The sequence below is a fragment of the Chaetodon auriga genome, chromosome 18, assembly GCF_051107435.1.
Source record: "Chaetodon auriga isolate fChaAug3 chromosome 18, fChaAug3.hap1, whole genome shotgun sequence".
In the NCBI taxonomy this organism is placed as follows: domain Eukaryota; kingdom Metazoa; phylum Chordata; class Actinopteri; order Chaetodontiformes; family Chaetodontidae; genus Chaetodon; species Chaetodon auriga.
This window is the reverse complement of record NC_135091.1, coordinates 256493-281689: the sequence shown is the minus strand read 5'-3', so window position 1 is coordinate 281689 and position 25197 is coordinate 256493. Positions and strand designations below refer to the sequence as shown.

At 44.6% G+C, this 25197-nt stretch overlaps 1 protein-coding gene across 4 annotated transcripts; it reads left to right on the top strand.

Annotated features, from left to right (window-relative positions):
* The first annotated feature begins 487 nt into the window (after positions 1-487).
* On the top strand, positions 488-24915 carry cep170bb (centrosomal protein 170Bb). 4 transcript variants are annotated; one of them, XM_076755836.1, is made up of 20 exons: positions 488-734; positions 3232-3369; positions 4416-4505; positions 5238-5318; positions 5485-5541; positions 5634-5751; positions 5970-6071; positions 6683-7198; positions 8084-9189; positions 9775-9951; positions 10109-10226; positions 11915-13645; positions 15188-15431; positions 15574-15730; positions 16241-16282; positions 17474-17611; positions 18762-18850; positions 19170-19263; positions 19361-19412; positions 20475-24915. In XM_076755836.1, exons 2-20 carry the CDS (start codon positions 3265-3267, stop codon positions 20669-20671), a joined length of 5214 nt encoding a protein of 1737 aa, XP_076611951.1. In that variant the 5' UTR covers positions 488-734; positions 3232-3264; the 3' UTR covers positions 20672-24915. The 4 variants fall into 4 exon arrangements, with proteins under 4 accessions (XP_076611951.1, XP_076611952.1, XP_076611953.1 ...); XM_076755837.1 differs by lacking the exon at positions 16241-16282; XM_076755838.1 differs by lacking the exons at positions 16241-16282; positions 17474-17611.
* Positions 24916-25197: the final 282 nt, after the last annotated feature.

Sequence of the window (25197 nt, the reverse complement as noted above, 5' to 3'; positions counted from 1 at the left end):
CTTCACAATAAGAGCGCAACGTTCTGTCCAAGCAAAGAAACACCTGAGCTCTAACGTTTATCCTCAGTTTCATTCTGTTGATTGAAATTTGTGCCTTCAGATCCATAAAAACACACAGAAGCGTTTAAACTACTGAAAGTTAGTTTGTTCTGAACTGAAACTGCGTGAAAGCTGATCAATAAATCCACATCTCAACTGAATTCAATATTTCTCTGATCAACAATTGAACGTATTGATCTGTCCTCAAACAGGAAGTGGAAACTTGACCTCAGAAATATTGGACTGTGAACACGTGACTGAGCAAATATAAGTACATGAAGAACTATTACAGCTGATGTTAACGCCAACTTCGCGTCACATTTGTGATTCACATTTCTGGATCCAGTTTTCTCCACAATCCCAAGAGATTTCTAGCCTGAAGCTTTTATTTTGAAGGCTTCACCATAGCGCTTCCTGTGTCGTGTAGGTGCCGCGGTGCGTCTTGACGCAGCGGGTGGCAGCTGGTGCGTCAGGAGAAGACAGAGATGCCATAACAGCAGCATCACCGACCGTCAGTGCGTCTCACCGGGAGCCTTTTTATATCGTGTCCGCTCTGATCCGGTTCCTGTCGGTCTGGATCCGTCGGTACCGACTCCGTTCCGCACCGGGACTCCTCTCATGGTTTGTCCGCCCCGCAGCGCGTCAGTCCGGATTTTAATCGGCGGAGAGAAGCGGCCGCAGCATCTGGAGCGGAGGTAAGAGCTGCAGGAGGAGGGAGGAGGCAGGGCGTGGAGGAGGGGGCCGACCCGTCTGTCTGTCTCTGTCTGTCTGTCTGTCTGTCCGTCCGTCCGTCCGGTTATCTGTCTGTCCATCTGTCTGTCCATCCTCAGTTAACGGCTCCTTCCGCGGTGCAGCGGCTCCTTTTGTCCGGCCTGCAGCCGCCGATGAAGCACTGAGGCCCGGCGAGATGAGTCTGACGGTCCGCTCCGGTTCATCCATCATCCAGAGTGTGTGTGTATGTGTGTGCGTGCGTGCGTGTGTGTGCGCGCGCGCGTTTGTTTTCCCGGGTGTGGCTCGGTTCAGGTGAGCCGGTCTGAACCGTTGAGTGATGATGACGTCACAGAGGTGAAGAGGTTGACCTGTCAGGCTCGAAAGGCTGCAGCGTCTCATAGGTCACGTGACGCTGAATGAAAACTCTTTATAGACTTTGTTATCTGTATTATTTTCTGTAGATTCTAAATCTGGTGTATTTATCAATATGAGTTAAATCCGAAGTGACATCTGTGGTTTTACGTCCATATATGGACACATACACACAGTGTGTACTTATTTTTATATACACTGAATGTGTAGAATTCTGTTTGTGAGTGTGTACAGATGACAGACCTGATCAGTAATAATAATGATGATAATGAGAAACCTGAGTGGGTGTCTGCAGGTCCTATGTACACATATTTGACTTGTATCAGAGTATTTGTACACTGTGGCACTCCTACCTTCACTGAGGTACCAGATCAGAGTACTTCCTGTGTGAATGCTGACAGGAAGTGTTCCTGAACCTGAAGCTCTGCTGTCACTTCCTGTCCTGCACAAAATGACTCAGTCCTGTGCGTGTGTGTGTGTGCGTGTGTGTGTGTGTGTGTGTGCGTGTGTGTGTGTGTGTGTGTGTGTGTGTGTGTGTGTGTGTGTGTGTGTGTGTGTATGTATCGATGTCTGGTCAGCTGATCTTGGCAGACTCACCATCACAGATCACCTGCTGCTCTTCTTCTTCTGTGGTTCTGCTCTGCTCTGGGGTCCGTTCACATTTCTTTTTCAGTGAATCTTGTTCAAATGTTTGTTTCTGTGCAGGTTTTCATTGTTTTTATCTTAAAACAAATCAAACATGAATCAGAGACATGTTTCCTTTTATTTCATGACACAAAGACACACGGTCGGATGCTTCAGCGTCCACATGATGTTCGCTGTGTTCAGGGGACGAGGATCCTAAAACCAGCACTCAGAGATGCCTTGTTTAGCCGTCTGATGGTCTGATGGTCTGTTGGTCTGATGTTCTGATGGTCTGATGGTCTGTTGATCTGTTGGTCTTTGGGTCTGATGGTCTGTTGGTCTGATGGTCTGATGGTCTGTTGGTCTGATGGTCTGATGGTCTGATGGTCTGTTGATCTGTTGGTCTTTGGGTCTGATGGTCTGTTGGTCTGATGGTCTGATGGTCTGTTGGTCTGATGGTCTGATGGTCTGTTGGTCTGATGGTCTGATGGTCTGATGGTCTGTTGATCTGTTGGTCTGATGGTCTGATGGTCTGTTGATCTGTTGGTCTTTGGGTCTGATGGTCTGTTGGTCTGATGGTCTGATGTGGTTCTTGAAGCTAACCACACTTTGAAACATTAAATTTCATCGCGTTGGACTTCCCGTCAGTAACGAGCTCCAGCTGTCCTTGATGGATCAGATGGTTCAGCTGAATAGAGTTCAGCAGCTCTGGTCTGAATCTGGATGTGGATCTCCTGTTTGCACTGATCTCACCTGGTTTTCAAGCCTTCTTCGTCTGAACATCAACGTTGGCCTCGTCATTTCCTTTTGGTGTGTGCACACTAACATGCATTTCTCAATGATGTCAGAATGTTCGACACGGTTGTGAAACATCAAACAGAAATTCAAAGATTTTTCAACGTGTCGATTTGTTTTGGATTGAATATTTGTTATTCACAGTCAACGTGGACAAACCTCCATTTGACCAAAATGGGATCACTTCAAGTCTCTGTGGACATCTTAGTCAAATAATGTCTTTTTCATTGTCCACTGCATCATGTCCACGTCCCGTCCATCATGTCCACGTCCCGTCCATCATGTCCACTGCATCAAGTCCACGTCCCGTCCATCATGTCCACGTCCCGTCCATCATGTCCACTGCATCATGTCCACGTCCCGTCCATCATGTCCACGTCCTGTCCATCATGTCCACTCCATCAAGTCCACATCCCGTCCATCATGTCCACGTCCTGTCCATCATGTCCACTCCATCAAGTCCACGTCCCGTCCATCATGTCCACGTCCCGTCCATCATGTCCACGTCCCGTCCATCATCTCGTCATGGTTTCTCATGTTAACGCCTCGACTCTCAGCTGTTGCTTTGTTCTCTTTCTTGGTTTCTGCTTCGTTTCTTGTTCCTTGTCAGTTTGAGGACTGACAGTGTGTCCTGACTGACTGAAATGTAATGTGTCTGACCTCCCTCACCACCTGTCTTCCATTTCCCAGGATGCTCTGGGGTTTCCCAGCAGGCCTGTGAAGATGAGTGTGACATCATGGTTCCTGGTGAGCAGCTCGGGCACTCGACACCGTCTCCCCAAAGAGATGATCTTTGTGGGCCGAGAGGACTGTGAGCTCATGCTGCAGGTGAGTCTGAAACAGGTGATCACTCAAACCGATCACATGATCGATTTATCGTCATTGATCTGAGTCTGATTTATGTTCCTCAGCCTGCTGACAGTTGCTGTCTAACACGTTCGCCTCAGTTTAAAACTTCAAACAAAAAGTGTTTTTTCTTCTCCGTGTAATCACAGCTAGCTGACTGCTAACACGTTAGCTTCCACTTAACATTTTCAAATGAAGTAAATAAGTAAACTTTACTTCTGCAGCGAATTTTAAAACAGCTTTCGAAAGTGCAACACAGAACATACACGCATAAAATACCACAAGGATCTCAGGAAGTGACCGAACAGAGAAATAAAGTATAAAAAGAGCATCGTGTCAAATCGTCCTGCAGCAGAAATGATTGAGAAAAGTCAGAAAACTGAGTGTCCAAATATTGATTTTAAGGGGTAGAAGAAAAGTTTTTTTCAATATACGCAGTCAGCCCGTAAGCCAGCATTTCATTCATTTCTGTGAAGAAAACTAAATGAAATTGTTGTTTTAGATGATTATTTAAGATATGAAGTGACAGGATCGGAGCTCAGTGAAGACCTGAACACAAACCACATCCTCTGATCCTCCAGCCTGTTCAGCAGCCTCGCCCCACAGAAAATAATCTTCAAATTCATCCAAATCGCTCATTTTACTCAAACTTCCTACAGTTCAGTGCGTCCATCCAGAGGACATCTTCTTTGTGGACGTCCCTGCTGTCTTACTTCCTCAGTTCTCAAACACTGAGTGTTGTTAAAGAAAAGCTGATGTAACACCGCAGGAAACAAATCCTAACATCAAATTCAGAATGAGTGTATGTTTCCAAAAATAAATAAAGTTTCTCAGTTTGAACTTTAAGTATTTCTGGACGGTATGCAGTAGATTAATGGTCGAAAAGGAGTTACAGATTGTTGCATTTTGTTTTTATTAGTTTGCTCAACGTCCCAACTGTTTCGTTTTGTTTGTCAACTGGAATGTGTTTGTTGTCCTGGTCTGGATTTAAATGTATGAACGTTGTTTGTTCCTCTGTGTTCTGACAGTCTCGCAGTGTGGACAAACAACACGCCGTCATCAACTACAACCCGACAACTGACGAACACCTGGTGAAAGACCTGGGCAGCCTGAACGGGGTGAGACAGGAACACACAGCAACACACACTGCAACTCACACTGCAACACACACTGACAAACACACTGTTACACACCGCAACGCACACTGCAGCACGCACTGCAACTCACAGTGCAACACACACTGACACACACACTGTTACACACTGCAACAGACACTGCAACTCACACTGCAACAGACACTGCAACACGCACTGCAACTCACAGTGCAACACACACTGCAACACGCACTGCAACTCACAGTGCAACACACACTGACACACACACTGTTACACACTGCAACAGACACTGCAACCCACACTGCAACTCACACTGCAACAGACACTGCAACTCACAGTGCAACACACACTGCAACTCACACTGCAACTCACACTGCAACTCACACTGCAACAGACACTGCAACTCACAGTGCAACACACACTGCAACTCACACTGCAACTCACACTGCAACTCACACTGCAACTCACAGTGCAACAGACACTGCAACACACACTGCAACTCACAGTGCAACTCACACTGCAACAGACACTGCAACTCACAGTGCAACACACAGTGCAACACACACTGCAACTCACACTGCAACACACTGCCACTCACACTGCAACACACACTGCCACACGTCTGAATGCCTGCCGAACAAACCAACGTCCACGTTTAATGTTGGATTCTCTGGCATGTCAATGTGTCTTTGAACGCACCACTGCTGCTGAATGAACTGTGTTTGTTTTGTACAGACGTTTGTGAACGACCTGCGGATCCCAGATCAGACGTACATCACCCTCAAACTGTCCGACATCATCCGCTTCGGATATGATATCCTTCACACGGCATCATCAGTCAGTCAGCGTGTGTGTGTGTGTTTGTGCATGTCAGTGTATGTGTGTGTGTGTGTGTGTGTGTGTGTGTGTGTGTTTGTGTCATTGTTTGTGTGTGTCAGTGTGTGTTATTGATTCAGTATGTTTCTTAGCCGTCTCTCCACATTCTCACGTCTATGTTCTGGAGAAAAGTCAACACAAAGTGCCGGAGGAGGCTCTGAAGGTCAGTGTGTGTGAACGGTGTGTGTGAACGATGTGTGTGAACGGTGTGTGTGTGTGAACGATGTGTGTGATGAGCGCCACCTGTTGTTTCAGCATGAGAAGTACAGCAGTCAGCTGCAGATGAGCCTGAAGGCTTCAGAGGGGAAGAAGACGGAGCTGGACGATCGAACTAAAGCCGAGAAGACATCAAGTACGAAGAGTCTGTCACAAGGTACGTCAGTCATACTGAGAATAATACTGTAAGTAATATTACAAACAACACAAAACAAAACACTGTCACTTCAGACGTGTCTGAGGTATCTGAGAAAAACATCTCTGTTTTTCAAAGCAGCAACACACTAAAACAGAAAGTTCACATTCGGTTTGATGCAGGTGTGTGTGTGTGTGTGTGTGTGTGTGTGTGTGTGTGTGTGTGTGTGTGTGTTACAGAGGCTCCGGTGTGTCGGCCCACTCCCCTCTATGGTCAGCCCTCCTGGTGGGGAGAGGAGGATTATGGGAGTAAAGTTCATCCCAGCGATGAGTCTCATGCAGGTAAAAACATGTTTCATGAATGTGAATCAGAGAATTTAAACCAGAAGCTTCGTCTCATTTTAAGAAGTGTGTGTAGATAGTGTGGAAATACACTCGGTTTACACTTGTTGTGATTATTATTACATTTTGAGTTGATTTAAAAACTCAAACTGTACTTTTCATGTTTACTTTGTATATATTGTACATAAAGTTTCAGATTTTTTCGTTCTAAAACTTTATTTAATTTCACATTTATCATCACAGTAACATTAAACAACAAGCGTAGAAGATACAACCAAGTCTCAAAATGAGATAAATTAAATAATAATATAAATTAAAGAAGGAAAGAAGGAGAAAAGTATGAATTATTTTAAAACAAATGTTTATTTTTTATCTTTTAACAGACAGGTTTCAATGGTTGAAAATTACACAGAAAAACTTTTTGTCATGAAATTAAAGAAATTCTCTTTGTTTTTACTAAAAGTAAAACTGACAGCAAACCATGAAAGACAAACTGGCAGATGTGTTTCTGCAGCCTTATTGGTGCACACAAGTAGTAGTAGTACTACCTGTAGTATTACTGTAACTATTATAAAAGGTTTGTCTTTAGTAACATTTCTGTTTTTTGGCAGAAGTCCAGAAAGATGCTTCGTCCGTGGATCCGGACTTTTCTGGATCTCTGTCAGACTCCCAACAGAAGACCATCTTCCCTTCGTACCACCGTGAACCGAGCTACTTCGAGATCCCCACCAAGGACTTCCAGCACCCCAAAACCTCGGGGCCGGAGCCTCATGAGATCCCCACCAAGGACACGGACACGGCCCCAGCTCTGCCCTCCCCTCCCACCCCGACCCCACCCGTCGTTCAGAGCCATGCCTCCTTCACCATCGAGTTTGACGACTGCATGCCTGGCAAGATCAAGATCAAAGACCACGTCACCAAGTTCTCCACCCGCCAGAGGAAGCAGCAGGCTCCGCCCACCAAGTCCGCAATTGCAACAGCCACACCCGCTGAGGTGATGTCAGCAGAGAGCAAGGTGGCTGATTGGCTGGTCCACAGTGATGTCAGCATGATGAGAAGACGCCCAACATGTGAAGATGTTTACAGCACCAAGAGTGACCTCGCCATGAATATCAAGACCCTCAAAGGTCAGAGACTACCTGGAGACATTAAAGAACCACATTTAGTCTTTGACATAATTAAACATAAATCCTGTTTACGTTTTTAGATTCACTTCCTTCCTTCCAGGTATCTGCTGGCTTCATTTGTATGAATGGTGGGTTTTGCAGAGACTTGAAACTGACTGCAGAGATAATCTGGCTCAACATCAATATTCCTCTAAGAAAATACAAATCAGGATGTTGTTTGTTTACTTGCAGCAGCTTGGTGTGGCCTGGCATTCACCTGCATGTCTTTTTGGAATCGGCAGTGTTGGAAACTCGGTGGCGTCATCAATACTTGTGAGAATAGTTGGGGAAACAGCTTCTTCAAGCTTATTTCATCAGTCCAGTTTGGCCAGGTTGTGGCCTGCTAGGCCCTACACAGGACCAATGGCAGAACTACTTTGCACTGGTGTAATCCATTGTTTTCTCGTGGTAACTTGACCTCGGGTGTTGTGCAATACTCTGATTTATAGCCACTGCTGCATTGAAAGTTCAGTCAGTTTCAGCTTTTATCGTGATTGTTGGCGACCAATGAGATGACAGCTGGCCCTCTCATAACTGAAAGCAATCACTGATGGACAAAACCCAAACCGTTCCGATAGTTGATGGTTCTTCCTGATCTTGTTTTCTGCAGGATTTTCAATATCTCAACAATTTCCTGCCACTTGCTGCTAGTGATGTAAAGCTTAGCTATGTTTGTGCTTGAGCACAGCAGGATTCAAACAGAAACCCAAAACAAAGAGCTGAGAGCTGCTCAGCTGTTGATTCTCAGCAGGACCAGGAACAATACTTCACTTCTCAGGACTCAGGTGATATTCAAATCAAATATTTTGATTATTGGAGGTCTGATGTTTTTATTTGTGTTGTCAGGTCACCATCATGAGGATGGAACCCAGAGTGACTCAGAGGACCCAGTTCTCAAAGGAAAGAGGAGTAAATCCCACCACTCTGTCCAGTCTCACCACTCCATCCAACCCGAGCAGCCTGAGGCATCGCAGCAGACACTTCAGTCGGGTCAGTCTGTCCACTGCCAGCTGCCTGCTCCAACACAGACGCTTCACCAGCCACTGCAGCACTCTCCACCTACACTGGCCCCAGCCTCACCTGGGGTCCGTGAACGGCCCCTGTCCCAAAGTCCTCCTCAGACGCAGTCCCCCACCCCAGAAGCACCCAAGTATGGACCCCCAGAACACTTCACCCAGCAGGCCTTCATTATTGAGTTCTTTGATGACAACCCTCGCAAAAAGCGCTCACAATCCTTCACGCACAACCCAGCCCATGCTGACTCGTACTCTGCCCTGAAGGCCAAGCTGGAGCGGCGGAAAGGTGGTGAGAGACCAGCATCTGTACATGGCCACATCCCTCCCACACAGCAGGTAACAGTTCCTCTGAAGGGTCAGGGCCACGGCGCCCCCCAGAGGTCAAGCTCTTTGAAGAGGGAGAAGACGGATGGGGAGGCGGCTTCCTCTGGCTCCTCCTCTCGCTCCTCCTCGGGCATTATCATCCGACCCTTCGGCAGTGTTGGGAAGAAGTCCAAGCTTGCCCAGGAGTTTGCTGCAGAATTCCTAAGGGATTCTGGTCAACAAGACTCCTCTCCAGTGAGGGACAAGACATCCCCTCCCCCGATGTCTGCACCACCTGTGATGGTGTCACCCCCAAATGCAAGAATTCCCTCCCCCCAAGAACCTCAAGCACCTTCTTCAGTCTCCAACCCCACCTCCCCCTTACAGCCTCCAGCAATCTCAAAGTCCTCAGCCGCCACCAATGCTGCTGGGCAGACTGCCTCTCCAGTCCACTCCTCTGGGCTTCCCATGTCCCCCATGCTGTCCCTGGGTGTTCGTGCAGCAGACCCCAAATGTTCCCAGAGGATGATGAGGAATGAGGAGGACGACAGTCTGAGTGATGCGGGGACCTACACCATCGAGACAGAGTCGCAGGACAAAGAGGTGGAGGAGGCTCGCAACATGATCGATCAGGTGAACTCACAGTGACTATAAGGCTATAGAGTTCTGACCAGTGGTGGGTAGAGAGAACCTAACTTCCTGAAAAGTTAGTCCAGTTAGTGGAACAGTTACAAAAATAGAAAGCTACTCAAGCAAAATAGCACATACATTGGTCAAGGTTGGTTTGCAATGAGAGACAACAGATAATTTTCTCTGTCAGGAATACTTTAATCTCAAGTACTACAGATATTCTATTGTTGCGTCTGTGACACTAAGCCACTTGATCGGCATGTGCTGTGTTCCTTTTACTGTTACTGTTACTGTGCAACAACTAAGCTAACCTCAGTAAAAGGCAAACACAAACATCGCTTTAGAATTTCTTTGTTTGGAGCAGTGTCATATCGGAATGACTGACCTCACCCCTCCACTAATCAAACAAGTGGTTGATCTTCAATGTCAGCATTCAACATATCTGAGAACTGGAACTATTTTCACGTGAGACGTTTTTAAATAAACTGTTTTAAATCACTTTAGGGATGCATGAGAACTTTTGTCCTTTTTGCTCCTTGTTGCTGTGGTCCTACCCCCCCTCCTCATGCATGCCCTGTGCTCTGACAGGTGTTTGGTGTCCTCGACTCTCCAGAGTACAGTGGTGTGAACACTGGAGTTTATAGACCTGTAATAAATGATGGCAAGGATGAGCAAGCTAACCTGCCTAGTGATGGTAGCACTGTGGATCCGTTGCATGGCTTTATCCCAGCTGCTATCAGCGGCCCCCCAACAGGCCCCATACAGGTAACAAAAAACACAGGAAAACTGAACCAGAACCTGGAAAACACCTGCATAGCATGTTCCTGATCCCAGTGCATGCAGATTAGTGTGGCTATTCCCTGTTGGTCCCACATTTCTATCGTCACGTTAATGTCGTTCATCATGTTGTGTTGTTGTCTAGGTTCCACCTGCACATGCAGCAAGTCTGGAAGGACCCAAATGGGTTTCCCGTTGGGCCAGTCTGGCAGACAGCTATGCTGAACCTGGTTCTACTCCACCACACGGGGAATGTCTGGAAGGTGCTGTTAAAATTCTGTCTGTGCAATTTGTCACAAAATGTATAAACATGATGTGTCTAGAGCTTGGGATCAAACCCAGAGATGGGGACTCGAGTTTGCGACTCGGAATTGAGTCGCACTTAAGTCGCACACAGAGTGACAGACTTGACTTGGACTCGTGCTCAAAAGACTTCAGACTCGACTTGGACTTGTGTTTTGGGATTCGTGAACAATCATTATGTTTTCCTTTTTCCTTTCTTTTCTCTCTTTCTTTTTTCTTTTTTTTTGGCGTATTAACATTGGGAAAACTGAAACATCTGACAAGCTTAATGTCATTCCCTCCTTTTGACATGATAACCATGGTAACCATATCACGCATCGGGTGCGCGGCTCGCGGCCCCACGCATTACTACCTCAGATGACACTACGGCGACCGACACACATGCAGCTGCTGCTGTACCCTTTGTAATTACGTTTGGTTAGAAAAACTTCAAACAAGACGGCACCAACAAAAGAAGCACTGACTACAGAGTCTGCGGTAACAAGATTAAGGACGCTGGATCAACCACATCAAACTTTATCAGACACCTGAAAACTCACCCGGATAAGTCACATTAGCGCATATGGACGGTTAGCAAACAGGTTTAGCTCAGCATCAGCTATGTTTGGCTTAGTTTGCTACCAGCTTTGTGACTGAATATTTGAATAGAGTGAATGTTAGTTTGATATCACGCTTATTTGCATGGAGTGGTGTTAACATGACGTTTATTGGGTAACGTTATTCATCTACGTTCCTACAATGCCTACAATGCTTTTGACTGGGTGAGGTGGAACATTTTCTATATTTTTGTTCATATTATTATGCACAATAGGGAGCAAGATATAATGTAACTGTATGTTCATGTTGGAGGAATACAGTCTCCTTTAAAGGAAATCATTCATTGTGTGTTCTCTTCATATTGCATTGCAGAACCCTGTTTAAAGTGATCATATAACAAGCAACTAATCAGCACTGATACTTTATGCTAATAGTTAAAGGAGGGACGATAATACAGTAGATGCTTTGAATTTCTTAGATATAGCTGTATTCTTAGTAGACTGAATAGCAGCAGATGATATAAGGCTCATTAAAACAAGAAGAGACATGAGAGATTTATTTTTTAGAGACGTGAGACTTGACTTGGACTCGTGACCAAAGACTTGTGAACATCTCTGATCAAACCCTATTCCACCTTGTAGTAGCCTATGATCTGTATCTGAAAACAATATCTGGATTGCGTCATCTAATGGCTTCTGCATATACACAATATTAATAAGCGCTATGGTCAGTTTTGCCATTGCTGGGATTAGGCCACCTCATGTGGTCTGGCTAATCCAAGCATTTTCTGATCCCTGAGTGTTCTGTGTTTATTTGCTCTCACTGTCAATTAGCATTAGTTTTTCATGATACAGGTACGACATGCAGATAAAGATCTCTCAATGAGAGTAACATTCACTTTGTTAGTTACTCACTTTTTAAGCAGTCAGGAATAACTGAAAAGGACATTTTGTAATAATCTGGACTCCTCTGACCTTTTGTTTTGAGGTGTGAAAGTTGCAGCACATCAGTTAGGGATTTGGCCTTGAAACATCTACTTTGGAAAATATAATTAAAATGAAATGTAAGACATTTATATGAAAAACTGAGATATCTTGAACTGTTTTTGTAGACTTGCACTTCATGAGTCGGTCGATGGGAAATTACAGCTATGATAACTCTGAGTCGGAGTCCAGCCACAGCTCCAGGACAAGAAGGCTGCTGCCCCAGGTGCCTCCGGAAAAGCTAGATAGTGTTCCTCCGAGTATCCTGATTCGCCATGAACCTTTCCAAAGCAAAGAACCTCTAGACAGAATGTCCGGTCCTCCCCGCCCACAGGACTCCACCCAGTGCCTGTGTATTCAGGACGATGTGGACCCAGACAGCCTTAGTGATGCCAGCCGCTCAGATGACGGACCTGTTCTGGAGAAAACAAAGAAGAATCAGGCCAGGACTGGATCTGTGTCTCCAGGGGGTCCTGGTCCTCAGTTCAAGGGTTCTGAGAAAGTGTCTCCCTCCACCAAATCCACCTCCTTCTACATTGGATCTGAAGACAGTCCAAGCAAACCTGAGCAGGCCCGGAGCCCAGTACAGTCTGAAAGGACACGCGACCCAGCAGCAAAAACTCCCCCTACCACTGTCCTGATCCGACACCTGAGTGGACACGAACCCAGGAGGACAGGTGTTAAACCCAACAGCTCTGCTCCAAACCTCCAAATGCAGGACAAGGATTCTGTCCTTGCAAAAGACAGCTGCATATCATCAATTGTCCGGCAGGAGAGCTTCACCAAAGACCAGCCCAGTGACACCATCCAAATGAAAAAGCTTCCCCACATCTCCAGTCACCCTTCCATCAGAGATATGGAACAGAGGAGGGAGAACATCCAAGACACACAGTTCCTCCTTCAGGAGGCAGAGGGAACTCTGTCTTCCCTGGATACCAAGTTCCCTTCATCTGGCTCTGGTCGGAGTTCAAAGAAAGGAGGCTCCTCCACCCACATGGACGACTCTCTTTCTGGTGAGTCAGACGTGGACACAGCAAGCACCGTGAGCCAGGTGAGTAGCAAAAATGCTCCAGTCAGCTCTGCTTCTAAAAAGCGTCCTACTATCAGCAGCCTTCAAAAGGAGAAGTCCTCCTCCAGCCCGTCCATCCAAGAGAAGGGACGGCAACTCACCGCCCGTGAGCGGCTTTCTGAGAAACGCCGAAACCAGGTGGCAACAGATGCATCAAGCAAGGGTGAGGCGGCGAAGCGCTTCCAGATGCGCCGCAGTGCAGGCAACCGTGGATCTTTGGACCTGTCAGAGGGTCAGCAGGGTTCTGGTCCCCACTGGACTGAAACAACATCATCTGATCATGAAATTTCGCGTCCATCCAGCCGTAGCAAGAAACTCATTGCCCCTCTTCAGAAAGAAGACAATGGAAAGACACCCAAGACGGCAACTCAGCAGGTTCTGACACGTTCCAACAGCCTGTCAGCACCACGGCCAACCCGGGCGTCCATGCTTCGTCGAGCCCGTCTGGGTGAGGCCTCAGATAATGAAGGTGCTGAGACTGATCGGGGCTCCCAGAATTCTGACCATATTCCTGCACCATCCAAAGTGTCTGCCGAGGGGAAGAAGCTGTCCAGACTGGACATCTTAGCAATGCCCAGGAAGAGAACTGGCTCTTTCACAGCTCCCAGTGACAACGAGACGCCCTCCACGGGCCGGTCCAGTTTCTCTAATAGGAACTCTGAGTCTGCTGTTGTTACCAGGAAGATGTCTGTGGGTGACGCCCGCCAGACAGCTAGCAAAGGGGGTGGAGCTCTTGGAAAACAACCACTGACCCGTACCCGGTCCACTGGAGCCAAGTACCCCAGCACTGGTGAGTCCTTGCGCGACTTTTGTTTTAAAAATATAGACATCAATACTACCTTTTGTAATACATTATCTTTTCCAATTGTAACTTGCTACTCTTCTTCAGTATGTAGTTTCCAGATTGTGCTTTTGTGTGGGTTTGAAGGATCTGACCACGCCACATTTTCCTGCTACACTCCACCTCTTACGAAATTTGTTGGTTGACGGCAGCTGTTTTTTGACCAATCTTAGTCATTTATAAGGCTAATGTGTCGCTTAGTCCCCTGGTGCTGTATACCCATTCTGGTGTTGACGTGGTCAAAATCTCAAAATGGTGGAAAATGCATCATGGCGAACTTTTTTTTATTAATGCCAAAAGTACTTTTTTGAGAATAGTGCAACCTGTTGATTTTTTCATAAGCCTGCACACTGCTTGCATTGTGGGTTTCTGTGTGTCATCTCAGTGTGATATGCCGCCATCAAATGTCAAAATATCAACACATCAGTTTTTTGGAAAGCAGCCATTTTAGCATATTTGTTCTCTAATCCTGGATACTTTACGTGAACTTCTACGTCTGTCTGTGGGCTGCAGATGTCTACTGACTGCACATGACATTTACTTTGCACAACATAAACATGCATTTGTACAAGACAAATATTTTTCATGAAACAAAAGAAGTCAAAGTTGTTAAATGTTGATACAAGCAGCTGCACAACAACTTTCTATAAAAAATGAAACAAAATAAAATGAAATAAAATAAAATAAATAAATAAATAGATAAATAGAATAAAATAAGATAATCAATTCTGACCAGACAGATAGTGCGATGCAGTCACAGTACTTCCCTGTGATGAACATGCAGTGTGTTTAGCAGTAAATCGACTGTCCACTGCTAACAGCTAACAGCTAACACGGATCATTCAACACATACTTAAGTACGACCGTAAAGATGAGTTCAAAGCCGGCTTTGATTTAATCTTCTGTTCCCTTTGGCCATCTTTGTTGATCACGTCAGGTTTCCGTCCCTGGTGAGTTATTGTTGTTGAGCCCCTGGAATCTGCTGCTGTTACCATGGAAACACAGCTTCATGTGTCATGATGGAATTGGGATGCGAGTGTACTTCATTTAAATCCATATTCTGGCCGTGACCGAGGACAAACATCAGTGCAGTATTAAGACTGAGGATTCATTGTGCTAAATTCTGTTGCTGCTTTGAACAATTTTGGGCCTCAGCAGCCGTTGCTATGGAGTTGTGATAGTTTTTCACATCCAGAACTGAATTAAATTTATTTCAGATGTTGAATTCATCCAAAACACAAACTTTTAATTTATTCAAATGTCTGAATTTATCCAGAAAGATCCACAAAGATCAAGCTCTAACTCCACCTGCCATTGGCTACTAAAGCGCCTGAAGCTCTCTGATTGAGGTTTCTTGCTGCAGTGCTATCTGGGACCTACAGTTGACTTCTCTCCTGAATTTGATTCCAGTGCAGTCTGATTTTTCTGTAATGAATTATTGACAGTTGTTTTCAGCTCAATGTCTCATTGTTTGTATCCAAATATTTACAGGTTCCCGTCGCAGACAGAAGGGCTCAGACTTCTCTTCATCCTCTGAGGAAGAGTACGAGATGAATGCTGGGAATCCCAAAGCCAAACGCTCCTCCCATCCCTCCACATCGGCCCAGACGCCACGCGGCCACCGGACGGCCGCCACCCGATCCAAGTCTGTCTCCCTGGAGACGGAGGATGACGAGGACCAGAATGAAGTTGACCCATACCAGAACTGGTCTACACACAGCGCAGAGATTGCAAAGTAAAAAAATCAATGAAATGTCCATCCTTACCTTGAATTCAAAAAGCAACCGAACAAAGATCTGTCTATTGGCCAGTGGCTGGTCTGTCTGTCTGGGCATCCAAACCTTCATGTTCACCTTTTGTTTGTGTTTCCTCTGCAGGCTCAGTCAGGACCTGGCCAAAGATCTGGCCATCCTGGCAAAGGAAATCCACGATGTTGCCGGGGATGGAGACTCGCCAAGCTCCGGCATGGGTACCACCACCTCACCCAGCTCGCTGCCCAACACGCCGGCCTCCACCATCTCTGCAAGGGAGGAGGTGGGTGATACTGCAAACCGCCAAACATCCCTTCAACAGCCACACACATCATAGCTTCTAAAACTGGGAAAACACAAGACTGATTTTGGTTCTAAAAAGTGTGTCCAGGACCAGTAATTGTAGAAATGATGGATTGTCTGAGCTGGTCTGTGGCAACAAAGACAGTTAGACACTTGCAGACATACCATGTTTAATTTTTTAGAGTTGGTGTCATGTGTGATCCTTCAGTTTGAGGTGATTATCAGTAACTATGTGCAGCCAACTGGACTTATTTTAAAGTTCTTCGAGTGTGTTCCCAGTTTAAATGAGAAGCATTTGTAGTTTTATAAACCAGCTCCTCTGTTTGTAGTTTCCTTTATCAATCACAACAGTTTCCAACATCAGAAGTGTGCCAGGAGGAACGATTCAAAGTCCTGTTTTCTTCAGTTGAGTTCCAGGTTGCAGGTTGATGGACAGGAGCTTCGTCATGCTTTGGAGTCTCATGATTCATTTCTCTGTTCTGCTGCACAGGGGCCATCTTATCCATACTTACGTGGGGTTCGACCATCTCAGGTGTCTGACTCTGACTCATCACTCCTCCTGCCCTGTAATTGGTTCCCCCTTCTCCACCATCCTGCCCCTGCCATCACTGATCCTAACACTCCCCCCTCACCAGTGTTGGATTGTTCTGAAGCACATTCAATTTTTTTATTTTGAGATTTGTCCAGTATGAAAGGTTATTAATGACAAAACTGCTGAGTCAGCACAAAACTGGATTCAGTCTGCAGGATCAAGGTTTGAAGTGACAAACAAGAACACAACCCGACCCAACTCTACCCCACTGTCCCTGACCTAAACTGACTCTACTATGCCCAGCCCAACTTACTCTACCCTGAATATTTTTAGTGGCTGTTCGACCTGTACTTACAACAAAACTTCTAGTTCAGCACAAAACAAATCTGAGCTGGAATCTGTCTGCAGGGTCAAAGTATTAAATGCTGCCACAAACAGGTTGAAGAACCCAAACCGACCTCATCGTATCCAACTTTACTTCGACTCTGTCAGTCTATCCTCTCCTACTCTACCTAAACCCAATACATCCTACTTCACCTGACATCAGCTGACTACACCCAACCAAACTCTCTACTCTCCACTACCTGACCCTACTCTACCTACTTGTGTCCAACACAACTCTAAAATACTGCGCTGTAAAATTTGTCAAAACACGAAAGGAAAATAGTTATAATGTTTCAGGTTCCACCCAGCAGCCAATAAGAAAGGACTATTTTAGGTATTGATATAAGGTGGAGGACGTTATGGTACAACTTCATTTATTCTATCAGATCTGCATTGAACTAAAATGAATCTTTAAAATCTGCCCTTGCTCGCTCCCAGATCTTTATTTTCAGACTTTTTTCCTGTTTAAATTTGGTTTGTGCTTGCTCAGTAGTTTTGCCATTAATATATTTCCCTGCACCACTAATGAACTGGTTTTACTGGTTTTGGCACAGTTCATGGAGCTGAAGCTGGTGACCAGTAGGCTCCTCCTGCACTCCTACGTCTCCTTGTTGTTGTTAACACGCTGTATCCCAGCAGTACTAAAATTCACTGCATACACTGTTGCCCTCCACCATCGCAGCTGCATGTTGACTTGGTGCATGCGTTCACGGAGCACCGCCATGACCGGTCGACTGCTCTTTGGTTTGATAACAAATATTCAGTGGTTGGATCACCGGAGCCAGACTCCCTTTACTCTCTTTCCAGCTGGTCCAACATATCCCCGAGGCCAGTTTAAACTACCAGAAGGTTCCCCCAGGCTCTGCTGCAGTCTCGGACCTGGACGCAAACATGAATGAGCCGGAGCCCAGTTCTAAGCAACGCCGTCCGTGGAACCGCGAAGAGGTCACTGTCTAATCCCACTGAGGCTACGATTGCTCTGCAGCTCAGTGTGTCCGAAAATCTACTTTTTAACGTGACACAAGATGGTTTCAGTCAGTGAGAACAGTTTTGGACAGTGTTAGTGGAGGCCTGCACTGATCATATTGATTTTTATTTCAATAATTCTACAGTTACAAATAACCATTTGCCCCACAAATGACCTAAATGACTCAACAGACTTGGTCTCAACAAAAAACGAAAAACTGAAAGCATTTGATTTTTAATGATATGAAACTGAATGTGGAAGCAGTGTTTGACTAATGATGGAGGTTTTTTTTCATTACTTTTATTTTTTCATAGCGATTAGCTGCTCAGTGTTTCCATCAAATTGACTCTTGTGTGTCAATAGTACAAATGTCTCATATACAGTTCGTGTTGATTTATTGTTCAGGTAACTGTCCCACTTGATATGACGTTTCCAAAACTGACACATGAGAGATGGGGCGCTGTAATTAAGGCCCAAAATGTACATGCCCGTCACACCGTAAGTCCTATTGACTTGAAATTGGACATATGTCCATCTCAATGACCATAAGACCATAAACATCTGCAATGATGGATTTTCCACCATTTTTGCACATTTTGGACATCTCCTCTTAACTGTCAGTCTCATCATTACCAAATGGACTATGGATCATAACTGAACAAAGACAATCAAAAGTTGCAATTAACTTGTTGATATCTTCTTTAGTTTTCAAGATATTGACCAATAAACTTCACAGGGGGCAGGGCTTAGCAGGAAAATGGCCATAACTCATTGACAGTCTGTCCAGTTATCTTAAATCAGGGAAGATGTCTTCAGGACATGATTGGGAACAGGTCTCCTGAAGCATTTTGACTCTGACCTGTGGGGGAGTCAAATACCGAAAACATGGACCTGAAAACCAAGCTGACAGAAGTTCACCTTGTTGGAGCCCCCGGCCAGACATGAGCCTGCAGTGTGCACATATCCTAAACTCAACAAGTAAACAAACTCCATAAAACTGCAACTGCTGCAGTTAGTTTTGGTGTGCTGGGAAATCAGGATGTAAACTGCTGTTCATGTTGGTGTCAGGTTACAGGCTCCTGCTTTGAGTTCATCCTTCCTCCTCTGTCTCTGAATAAACTCTTTCAGGTGATTCTGGACAACCTGATGCTGAATCCAGTGTCTCAGCTGTCTCAGGCTATTCGCGAGAACACAGAGCAGCTGGCTGAAAAGATGAAGTAAGGAAGCTCTCAGTGACTTTGAAACTGTAAATGTAGTCACCATGTTCACATTTACTGCAGCCCCGTCGTTTAGACAGCTTCAGACAAACCTGAACGTGACGATTTGACCTGATTAGACAGGAATTGACCCACTTTTTGTGGAGAACAACAGTTTTTTGGGGGGGTCGGTTTGTTGGTGGTTCAGGTCTGTGAAGGGGTCAGTTTAAGCTTCAGGTAGTTTCAGTATGTCAGAAGGTTTTATTGTGTCAGTACAGTTCTTTTGGCCTGCTGTGGTTCTACTTTGTGGTTGTACTGACCCTGCCGTGTCTGTTCTCAGGGTTCTGTTCCACAACAAGGCAGAGGTCTGGGAGGAGATTGAGGCAAAGATCAACGCTGAGAATGAAGTCCCCATCCTGAAAACCTCCAACAAGGTTCTTCTGCAAACTGTGTAATTAATCTAAACAACACTCAGGATCTGATGTGAGCTCAGCTGGAATTTGTGGTTTGGTTTTCTGTTTGATGTTGCAGGAAATTACCTCCATTTTGAAAGAGCTGAGAAGAGTCCAGAGGCAGCTTGAAGGTACAAGCAAATTTGCTTTTACATGTAATGTCTTATTTGTGTTTGGAGAACACATCCAGACACATCTTTCATATCTGCCTTTGTTTAATCAGGACTGATGCTGCTCTTTTGATTTGATTTCATTTAATGACCATACAGCTAGGCTGGTGGAATTTGCTTTCAGTACAGCATGGTACAGGTTCCAACATTACATTAAACATTTAAACATTAAACATACAGTATAACATAAATAGACTTACAGACAGACACATTACATGATACATAATACATGAGGGTCCTGCTTAGTCATTAGCGTTCAGAATGTTTATTGCAATGGGAATGAAAATGTTTTTGAAGTGGGTTGCTCTGGTGGCAATTGTCCTGAAATGCCTCCTAGAGGGTAGAATCTGGAAGGCATAGTGTGCAGGGTGGGTGGGATCTGAGATTATCTTTTTTGATGATTTTCTGCATCATACGGCACATAGAAGTAAGACAGTTATCTATTATAAACCAAAGATATTTGTTTGGTGACTCAATGTCTCGTGCCAGGTGGAAGGTCTGATTTTATCCAACATTGATTTTGTTTTTTCACCATTTAAATTGACTTTCAAATTGTTTAGTCTCTGTTCAACAACAAGAACAGTACGTTTTTTGAGAGGGAGTTTAAGTCGAAGTTTGTCTGTGGAATGTCCAAACTGAGGCTGATATGAATATTAATAAGCAGCTGCATGGCTGAGCCCTGGGATACGCTCCCTTTGGCCAGCACAAACCACAGCTTCAGTAGAAAGACCTGAACTCAGGAGTTTCAGTTTTGCATGTGTCAGAAGCATTAGACTGATCAATAAATAGAGCTACACATTAGTGGCCTTTATCCAAAGACTCAGCAATAGGCTGAGGTTAGCAGTTTCCCCAGCTTTGTGCTAAGATAGGCTAAACACATCCTGGACCAAACGCTGTACTGGCTTTCAGTGATTTTCTTTAACAAGCTTTGCATAACAAGATGGTCTCACCTTTTCTTTCATATTCGTGTTAATGGTGTTTTGACTGGGTCTGATCATTAATGCCCTCTTTTTCTTGCTGTAGTTATAAACACCATTGTGGAGCCCGGTGGGAGTCTCCAGACTGCAGCCGTAGGGGCGTCGTCTGTCAGTCAGACTCGACCCTCCTCGAGGGAGAAGAAATCTGCCACCAAACCCCGCAGCACTCCCCCAACCTCCAACGCCAATGAAAGCACCAAAAGACCACCTCGTGGACCCGACGGGGCCCACTACATGGCCTGAGCAGGCCACCGTAGCACCTCTGGATAGGGACTGTGTATCCACACTGCCTGCAGCCATACCAACGTACCTCTGTCCAGCAATGAGTCTGAGCTTGATCGTTCGTGGCCGTGGTACCACGTGAGGCTTCTTCTTTTGCAGAAATATTGTAGATTAGCTTCGAGAGATGTAGCTCAACAAAGAGATCAACTTTTACTGTGTGGTTGGCAGTTTGAACAGGGCAAGAAACCATGGTGAGCAAGATGTGTTTCAGAGAAAAGGTGATACTCGTGCTCGGGTAGGACGGACAGCAGCCTTCTGGTCTGCCTCCAGCTCGTCAGCGGTCATCCGTCACAGCTGTGGGATTGTTGCTGTCATATGAATGATGCTTCTGCAAAAGATCTATAGCCGTGTCCTGATTTAGGGGCCACCTCTTTCAAAGTCTTCATTTTGACTGTGAGTTTGTCTCAGAGGTTCAACAAAGTGAAATTTACATTTGCCTGTATCCAGAGGACACAGTTTGTTGCTTATTTGGTCCTCAGTGTTCCACTGTTCATTGCACGAGAGTCACATTTATGTTGTGTCCTAATTCTACATTACAGACCAATAGGATAAGTATGTACGATACTAATATCAAAGTGTATGGCTTTAGCTGTTAGTAGGCAAGAAATCATTTTCCTCTTCTGTTTAGTAATGACAACAAATCATCAGCACCAACATCTGTATACCAAGTGAGGACTCATGGATATAATGGAACTGCTTCTTATGTTGGGCATCGTTCAAAAATTACTGTACTTCGATTTTATGTCCAAGTTTGAGTCGAAAAACAAAGTGATACCTGTTTTAGTACCTTCACTGAGAAATATAAAGCTGTTTTTTTTTTTTTTTTTTTTTTTTTTTTTTTTACAAACAATAAAGAAGCTAAATTTGTCAAATGTTAAATGTTGTCTAAAAACAAACAGCAATCTTGTAGAAAATAAATGCAGCCTAAAACTCTGAATTAGGAATAGTTATCAATCTGACCAGAGGTGTTCAGGAGCTGCTGCCAACATATTAGGGATAGCACTAAAAACTTAATTTCATCAATTTAACAAAGACAAACAAAGCGTTTTTTCAGAAATATTTTTTTTAGTGTTACAAGATCTTTGTGGAACCATCTCCCCGTCGTTAATGAGTCGGTTTCAGCCGGTTGAGCAAATTGCTAACTTGCTAGTTAGCTAGGAACATGCTAACATTAGCCAACCAAACTGAGCCAACCTGCCACTGAGTCTGGGTAAAACTGGCTGCAGACGAAGGAAGCTGTTCCCTCCAGCCATCTACTTTCCTCTTCTTTCTTCACAAAAGTTGAACTCTGTGAAAATGTCCATTACTTCAGCTCACTGAGTGAATCCACAGATCACTGGTGATACCAATCCCATAACAGCCCCTCAGTTTCCTCTGTGCAATGCATTATGGGACAGAAATATACATCAGTAGCACATTTCAACATGTCATGTTTTTCCATCTGTGTGAAGCGGAGTGTGTGGTAAGGAATTAGGACACAGCGATGGTTTTGACCTCTTGATTGGCAGCCTGGCAATGACATAGTGGTGAATGTTCTGAAAAAGGAAGGAGGCACAAAAGTACTTTTACACTTTTATACATCACATCCTTGGAAAGAGTTGGCCCCTGACAGTGCACGCAGAGATTAGCGGCAGCTGCTGACAGGACTCGTACTGGGAGTAAGGTTCAGCAACGTTAGCTGAGGTTCCTTTGTTGGAGAACACTGCTGGTGATGTGGATGCACTGAAACTGTCCTAAACAAACATCTCATTTGTATCCAGTCAATCAATCAGTCAGAACAAATGCATTGAGTGAACCAGTGTAACTCTGTAGAGCTGCTTCTACATCGCACAAGTCAACAAAATTTAGTCAAAGCTACAAAAGAAGCAGCTGCTCGCACCGCAGTAGTTCGTTGGATGATGTACAAACGTATATTGATAAATTTTGTGCTTTGATAATCTGTTGTTGCGTTTGACAGATGATAGATTGTGTCTTTTGCAAAGGTCGTCTCAGTTTTTATGTCTGTGCTTGTGAAGACAAAGTCGTAGCTGTCTGCCCATCAGAAGGTCCTGTGCTGCTTCAATGCTTCGGCCTTACAGACAGGAAACAGCCATCTGCACGATGTTAGATTTGATTGAATGTTCTTTTGCCATCTTGCTGTGACTGTGCGACTGTAACTGTGAAACTGCTTCAGGTTTGCTTTAGTTGAATGTTGTGAATGCTGAATGTCAGAGAGTTTTCTGTTAAATGTCTATTGACCTCAAAACAAAGCAGCTTAACATAAAACATAAAAGCTGACTGAACGTGAGACGTCCTGCTGGTCCTTAAACACATCGCCTTTCTAAATGAAACCCATGAAACACGACTCTGCTCTCTGACCATGAAACGATGGAGTCAGCTTTGTTTGACATGTTCTGTTACACTTTTGTGAAAACAGTTTCTGGTTCATTCTGGTCTGGTTGACTTCGTACAACCAGATTTACTGTTTTTCAAAGGTTAATGGAGCATTTACTGCTTGAGCCACTTGACTTTTGAGCAGACTGTAGAACATTGACTAAATTTGAGAAAACACTGGTCGACTTGCTGTCTTTTTCCAGAGCTTTCAAATGCATTTCACAGTCTTCACAGGCCATTCACATCTGAAGCATGTGGCTGCAAGCTCGGGAAAAAGCTCAGAAATGGACATTGAGTCAGATTATTTCGATCCCAGGGTCAATAATGACCTTCCACACCGCTTTGATTGGTTGTTTTTGACCTTCAGATCTCTTATGAAAATCTTCCTCTATGAAATGCCTATAAGTCCCTTTACATTCCACGTCCATCACAGCTTTAGAAAGTGCTATATGAATAAAGTATTTGCATTTTATCTTGTGGGAAGCACCTGCTCAGCAAAGGGTGGGGCATTAAAAAGTACCTGTGTAGAGTGTGTGTACCCGTGTGTGTTTGTGTGTTGAAGTCCTGCTGGCTGTGCTGTAGTCGCTGAATTTTGTCTTTTACTTTCTTCATGTGTTCAAGCAGCCGGGGCCTCGGTGTGGAGAGTGCTGTACAGATGTAAGGAAGATGTTTGCTGTCTCTTTCACCGTCGGACGTTTCTTCACTGTTTGTCCAGAACAGAGGTTGGTCCAGTATGTGGTTAGCTTAGCTTAGCACAAAGACTGGAAGCAGGGGGAACTGTTAGCCTTCTGTCTGATTGACAGAGTTTTCTTCATGGCTGTTCATTTTGTTGTTTCCGGTGAGAACACGTGCTGGCTGATTTACAAAGCTGTAGCTAATTAATGTTGATTTTATGAGTTGGCCAAATAAATGAAGTTTGTGGTCAGTTAACTTTTGTTGAAGCAAGGTGGACGGTACGGCAGAAATGAACTTAACTAACTTAACTGTTCCATCAACCTTTAGCATCAAGCTTGTAACTTTAGCTTAACAGCTAAATTGTTGGTCAACAGATAGTGAAATGATGTCTAGGCTAGCAGTTTCCCCCCGCTTCTTGATTTTTTGCTAAGCTAGGCTAAACACGCCCTGGACTCTGGATCTGGACACCCAGAGATGAAACCGAACATGTGACTCTGGAGAAGATGCAGAACAAGAGGATTTCACTGAACTGTTGCTGTAAAGTGTTTGGCTGGAGAAACAGGATATTTTAGATTTTTATTTTGTAAAGTGCATGTTTCCTGTAGCTCGACGCAGGTGAGAGTTTGAGGCTAATTCACCAAATGTGCACTTTTTCATTTGACAAACACCTTGTGAAAACAGGTGGAGCTGAGTTTCTTTTGGGTTTTCACAGTCATGGTGATTTCGTGCTCTGCAGCCATTGAGAATGTACCGATTCGTCACCTGCCCACAACACAAACCTGATTGGTCATTGCTGTGATGATGTAACTGCTGCTGCTACAGGTGATTGGCCATCTGGGCTACTTGCATTGAGTTTTTCTTTCGTTGCAGTGCATGCAGCTGTGAAGCAGACAAGCTGTAGAAACAGGCTGAATAGACGAGTCAAACCAAACCGCTCATATTTACTCAAACTTTTTTATGCATTGATCACGTGAGGGTCCTGCAGTTGACCTCTGTGTTTCTAATGGAGTATAACCTTCCTTATTTATTTACGTTATTTATAAGTTCAAATGATTTACAGACATGTGGCTCTCATGTGTTCATCATCAACTGGATTTCTTTGTATCATTATGTCATTTGTAATAAACTGATTTCATGCACTCTGATGTTTAATGACATGATGTGAAGTCGTTTTCGTTCTTTTAACTTCTTACAGCGAGCATTTAACATCTCACACAGGTGTCTTTTTACATCTCAAGTCTATTTTCTTTTGATTCTGCAGCTCCTGATTTAAGTCCGACTAAGACAAAACCTTTGACCTTTTTAACAAAAGTCGACCAAACTTCTCCTCCAGAATGAGCTCATTCAAATATTTTCTTTTCCACATCATCATGATTATTCCAGGACAGTTCACAAAGACAACAAAGATGGCGACGGCTGGAGTCTCAAAAATGCTCAGA